The 5,740-nt window shown below is 42.6% G+C and overlaps 1 protein-coding gene across 3 annotated transcripts in view; it reads left to right on the top strand.

Moving 5' to 3' along the window:
- Pip4k2a (phosphatidylinositol-5-phosphate 4-kinase type 2 alpha) overlaps positions 1-5,740 on the top strand; it is a 166,581-nt gene that overhangs the window by 152,923 nt on the left and 7,918 nt on the right. For all 3 annotated transcript variants that reach the window (XM_031369113.1, XM_031369114.1, XM_031369112.1), the window contains exon 7: positions 2,631-2,744. In XM_031369113.1, the coding sequence (XP_031224973.1) occupies positions 2,631-2,744 (114 nt within the window). The remainder of the gene's footprint in view (positions 1-2,630; positions 2,745-5,740) is intronic.

Here is a 5,740-nt window from a genome sequence, read left to right as displayed (position 1 = left end):
AATCCGCCTGCCTCTGCCTCCCAAGTGCTGGGATTAAAGGCGTGCGCCACCACCGCCCGGCTTGAATTTTTTAATTAAACACAAAATCCTGTATAATTTCTGATCTTATAAGCCTTAAAATGGATTGTTTACTAAACTGTACGAATGGTCGTAGTTATGCACACACATGTGCATAGGAGTTAGAGCTAACCCTTACTTGAAAACAAACTGCTTCTGTTAAATCACTAATGGTAAAAAAAAAAAACAAAAAACTTTTTGTTATATTTTTGGTTTTATATTCAGAGATTCTGTAAAAAGTCACAGTAATTTGGTTGGTTTTTTTGTTTGTTTGTTTGTTTGTTTTGTTTTTTTCAAGACAGGGTTTCTCTGTATAGCCCTAGCTGTCCTGGAACTCACTCTGTAGATCAGGCTGTCCTCAAACTCAGAAATCCACCTGCCTCTGCCTCCCAAATGCTGGGATTAAAGGCATGTGCTACCACTGCCTGGCCGTGAAACAAATTTTTGAGGCCTTGCATTTTTACCTTGAGTCTACCCAGTTCCCTGGGGAAGCACGAGGAATGGCCTCAATCCTTTATCTGAGATGTGTCCAAGTGTGACCGTCTCACGTCCACCTTTATTTGCTAAGCTGTCCATACAGGCTGTGGTCACCTCTACAATTGAGAGTGGTGTTCCCAACCCTCTGGCTAAATCTCCCCAGAAAGCATCCTTTCTCTCTACTGTTGAGCCATAGGGAATAAGGATTAGTTAGAAACTTGACCCTGAGCTGGATGCGCTCCAGGTCCCTGCCCCTCTTCATTTGTCTCTCATTTGTATCGTCCTGACCTTGATCAATATTGTTGAACAGTCTGTTCTCATAGTCCATTCCTCACTGTAGGAAAATACCAACCTGCTAAGAGGATGTAGTACTGTGCTTTAACTGAACAGAGCCCAAAGCTCTTGAGGTTTCTCAGCTCATAGCAACTTTAGTGTCCCAGTGAATTCACTACCTCCTAAGAATCAATTTATAGCTCTCTGTACCTTGGTTATAGTTTCTGGCTATTAAGCATGGACTTTTGCTTTAGGTCAGCAAAATAATAACCACTAAACCACCTACTCACCATGAAAACCCAAACCATAGAAAAGGAACAGGGAGCAAATTCCACAAATTCCTGTCCTTGGCTATATGTATAAACACATTATATTTTATTCCATAGACTCAACTTATATTACATAAGCTTAAATAATTACTCTTAAGAGGTTATAGCCAACTTTTAGTACATGGCCATTTTCTAGTCTTACTTGAGTTTTCAAGTTTTAGCACAAGGTATATTAGTGAAGGATTCCTGCTGGGGTAAGCTCTGCTGAAGATCTCCGGTTTTCTAGACATTAGAGGCAGAGTTGAGGTTGACAAAGCAGCGTATAGATGTGGAGCCACTGAGGCAGCCAGTAAAAGACCGGCCAGCACCACCACAGCTGCATTTGTCCAGTATGTAGCCCGTGCCACCATCCGCTCTGGACAGTAGCACTTACACATACCAACAGGTCCAACCTCCTGAAGGGCTGCAGTGTACACCCACGCGTAACATGTGACTACTAAAAGCTGAAAACTGAGGAGGTCTTAAGCACGGTTTATATTATCGATAGCCAAAGGTTAAAGAGTCTATGCCTTTAAAAACTTAGGAAGGAGAAAGGAGGGGGGCAGAGAGAAAACAAACTCATCGGGTTCTTACCTACAAGCGTGCATGTTGCCTTCCAGTGCACACATTAACCCTACTGTATAGCTATGACTATTTTCCCATTATTCAGCTGAAGAAGTGGTTTGGGGCTGAACCAAGCAGCTGGTAGTGTATTACATTGGATTCCTTACAGCTGAAAGAAATAAGCTATGGTTAGCAGAAAGAAATTGGGGTGGGGGCAGTGGTTTGGCAGAGTGCAGATTACATGAAGTACGATCCACACAATCTTAAACCACATGCCCGTGATCTGTGGACTGTAGCACACCTCTTTCTCTGCTGTACCCACACTTGAGTTTCTCCAGCCCTCTTGCATTGGCGAACTGAAGGGCAATTACTCAGCTGCTCATTCTCATGGTTACTTGTGAAGGGGAAAATTTCTCATCTTAATCCACTGTGTGTTACAGTATTATTTGTTTGGAGTTACCCAACAGCAAGAAGGCTTTGAAGAACAACTGCCAAACCTCTGGTTGGATACTGTCCCTGACTCAGCACATAGCTGACGGATGGGACTTTGTGAGACAAGATGCTATGTGTAGCCAAAGTTCAGTTTCGGCCACCCGAGAGGGTCTGAGGGTAGGTTGTATTGGATTACACAGGAGAGTGTTCCTCATAAAGCCTCTCAGGAATACATGTTCAATACTTGGAAAATTTCTTGTAAGAAAGTGAACCGAAGAACTACAGCAGTTTCATTCTTGTAAAAACCGTGACTTGTCACAGATGGGGAGCATGCCTCACCCGATTCCCAGGGGGAATGCTTCCAGTGGTCCCAGCTCACTGGCTCACCCTGGTGGTATTAAGCTACCTTACGCTCCGTTGCCCCTGCCTAGCTGGGCAAACCAAACATCAGTGTCCTTGTTGGAGAGAGAGAGCACGTGACTTTTAGGCTTTATTCAAGCTCCTTCTCATTTGTTCTAGGCCAAAGAGCTGCCAACTTTAAAGGATAATGACTTCATCAATGAGGGACAAAAGATCTATATTGATGACAACAACAAAAAGATATTCCTGGAAAAACTGAAAAAGGATGTCGAGGTAAGGAATACCAAGTGGGAGGATCCGCCATGTCCCACCATGTGCTCACTGTATCACCTTCAACTCCATTAGCTTATAGGGGTTTTTAATCCATCTTTTCAAATCTATAAGGAAGATTAGAGTGTATATATCCTCCATTACCCATGGCCCACATATAAACAGAGATACCTCATGTTACAGGATCTGGTTTTAAGGCACAGTGTGCCCTGTCAGGATGACAAGAACCAGCGAGCCCTGCTGTCTTCTGTATCGTGTGCCCACCCACAGCAGCCAGCATGGAAAGGCAGGAAGGCTGGCTTTGCTTCAACACCAGAGTGTGTGAGTCAGAAACCTGGGTGACAGAACAGGGAGGCCTTCCCTCTGACTCGCACCCCTGTGTAGGTGTACACACCTCACCTTGGTCACCATTTCCACAGCCGTGCTGACACCAGGAGGCAGAGAGGCAGCCTTGCAGTGTAAAGAGGTCACCATGGGAGCAGTTGGTGAGAGTGGCAAACGGGACCCAGTGTTCTAGTGAACGTATGGCCTATTTTGAAAGAGGATCATTTTAATACTTTTTTTTTTTTTAAGAATTAAAGAAAAGAAAGAAAGAAAATAAATAAATAAAAACCTCTTTGTATCATTTTGTTGAACTTTCCTGTAGGGCTTTCTTACTTCAGTCTTCCAGAAGTAAACTCAGGGGGAAGTTTTTATCTTGTAATTTGTCAAGTTACAAGACAGTACAATGAGAATTTTAATTCAGGAAGTTACTCACTAGGTTCTCTTGGCTGTTACTTTTATGTGCCTTTTTTTCCCCTTTGAAATACTATTCCCTATGTACTAAGTTCTGCCTCTTGCAGAAAGGTTTTGTGGAAAGATTTTCTTTCTCATGTCATTAAACCAAAACAATTAGAATGAGTGGAACCAAAGGATGCTGCCCTGGTTTGATTCCTCCTGAGGGCAGAACCAGTGGCTGCATCTGCGTCCTAACCTCTAACGGCTCTTTTCATCACACCACACAGGCTGACCAGGTTTATTCTTAGTTATCTTTAGGTCTTTCTAATTTTTTTATTTCATGTCTGTCTATGTGAGGGTGTCAGAGCTCTAGAACTGGAGTTACACACAGGTGTGAGCTGCCATGTGAGTGCTGGGAATTGAACATAGGACCTCTGGAAGAGCAGTCAGTGCTCTTAACAGCTGAGCCATCTCTCCAGCCCTATCTTTAGGTCTTTCATTTTAGCCTCCATGGTATGTATGCGTGTGTGTGTGTGTGTGTGTGTGTGTGTATTATTTATAAAGTAGTGTGATTTTGTTTTTTATTTAACTAAGATGTTTTTCTCATGTAACATCTTTCTCTTCATCTTTTATATTAATAATCAGTTCATTTTGCTTGACTGCTGGTGCTTATTGTAAAAACTCCTGTTAGTTAAGTAGTTTGTCTTGAGAATCATCAGCTTGACCTGCCAGGTGATTCAGGATTGTAGTGAGGTAGAGAAATCACTCTCTTTTGGATATTCACTTACTAATCAAGACATTTTTGATCCTGAGAATAATATTATTTTAGCAATTAGCGACATGCCCAGAAACATCTTTTTTTTTCTGTTGGCCACCCATCACTGAGATAGGAAGCATCTAGAAAATACCAGGCAGCTCCGAGTTGGAGTTGGACTTGGTGAGGATGCTCAGTGCTCAAGGTGTCTCTGATAACTGATTGACAGATTAGTTAATCTTGTACCTGGTTCTCTCACACCCTAGCTGCTGTGTGGGAGTGGAGGCAGAACATAAAGTGTCCGCTCATTTAGTGTTTCTCAGTGTCTGAGAACGGTGGCTTTACCTTTGAAATCGTGCAGAAGCACCATTAAAATTTTAAGCAGGTGATTACGGTGAAGCAACTTGACATCTGATCTTGATAATAAGACTAGCATTTAATCTAGTTTTTTTTTTTTCATGAGTCTCATGCTTTCTGATTTTGATGGCTAGCCTGACTGCTAAAATTTCAAGTTGTGTGTCCATGCCTGCATGCATGTGTGCTTGTGTGCTCGTGTGTGTACGTACCTGCGTATGTGTATGTTTTCATTTTTATTTTCTTTCCATAAACTCTTTCTGAATTTAAGACAGATGGTAGTGGACTCTTTTAACTTCAGTGCCCAGAACACAGAGGCAGGGGGATTACTGTAAGTTCAAGGCCAGTCTCGTCTCCGTGGTGAGTTTTAGGTCAGCTAAGTCTACACAGGAAAACCTGTCTCAAAACAGGAAAAAAAAAATGAAGAAGAAAAACGACCTAAGTTTACTGTAACTCAGAAACGGTCTGTGTTCTTCTTTGAAATAAGAAATAATTGTCATTTGAAAAAATCTGTTCTAATTGTTTTTTTCTCCCTGCAATAGAAATTTTTGTCTATATGCCAGTCAGACTCCTGTAGTTCAGATAGTGTTCATATACACATTCAGTACATTTATGTAATCCCTCTTCTGCAAAAAAGAGGAAAAGATCTTAGAATGAAACTCCCTTCTGTTTTCTTCTTGCTTCTTGTCAACTCTGATTCAAACAGTAAGGAAAGCCACAGAGCACTTGAAGGCACATACACCACACAGTTCTAATCTGTGCGGTCCCCAGAGTGTCCCCACTGAGCCCCTCAGTTTCATGTGCTGTGAAAAGGGCTTCAGGAAGCAGGAGGCAGGGTGGCCAGCATCTATGGAGCGTGTCATCCTTCCCGTAAAGTCACTGTCTCAATCTTAAAACAACTTCTTCTGTTCCAGTACTGTTACTATCCCACTTTGCCTGATGTGAACGTTGAGTCCAGGGATACCAACAGACAGCGACTGAGTCAGACCATGAGTTAGCTGCTCAGAATCCGCACTCCCAAACACACTGACATGGAATGTGAACTGACAGTCTGAACGCACACTGACACAGAATGTGAACTGACAGTCTGAACGCACACTGGCACAGAATGTGAACTGACAGTCTGAACGCACACTGACACGGGATGTGAACTGACAGTCTGAACGCACACTGA

Source organism: Mastomys coucha, unplaced genomic scaffold, assembly GCF_008632895.1.
Source record: "Mastomys coucha isolate ucsf_1 unplaced genomic scaffold, UCSF_Mcou_1 pScaffold15, whole genome shotgun sequence".
Classification (NCBI taxonomy): Eukaryota; Metazoa; Chordata; class Mammalia; order Rodentia; family Muridae; genus Mastomys; species Mastomys coucha.
Note: the sequence above shows the minus strand (reverse complement) of the source record. Positions and strands in the feature narration are given on the sequence as shown.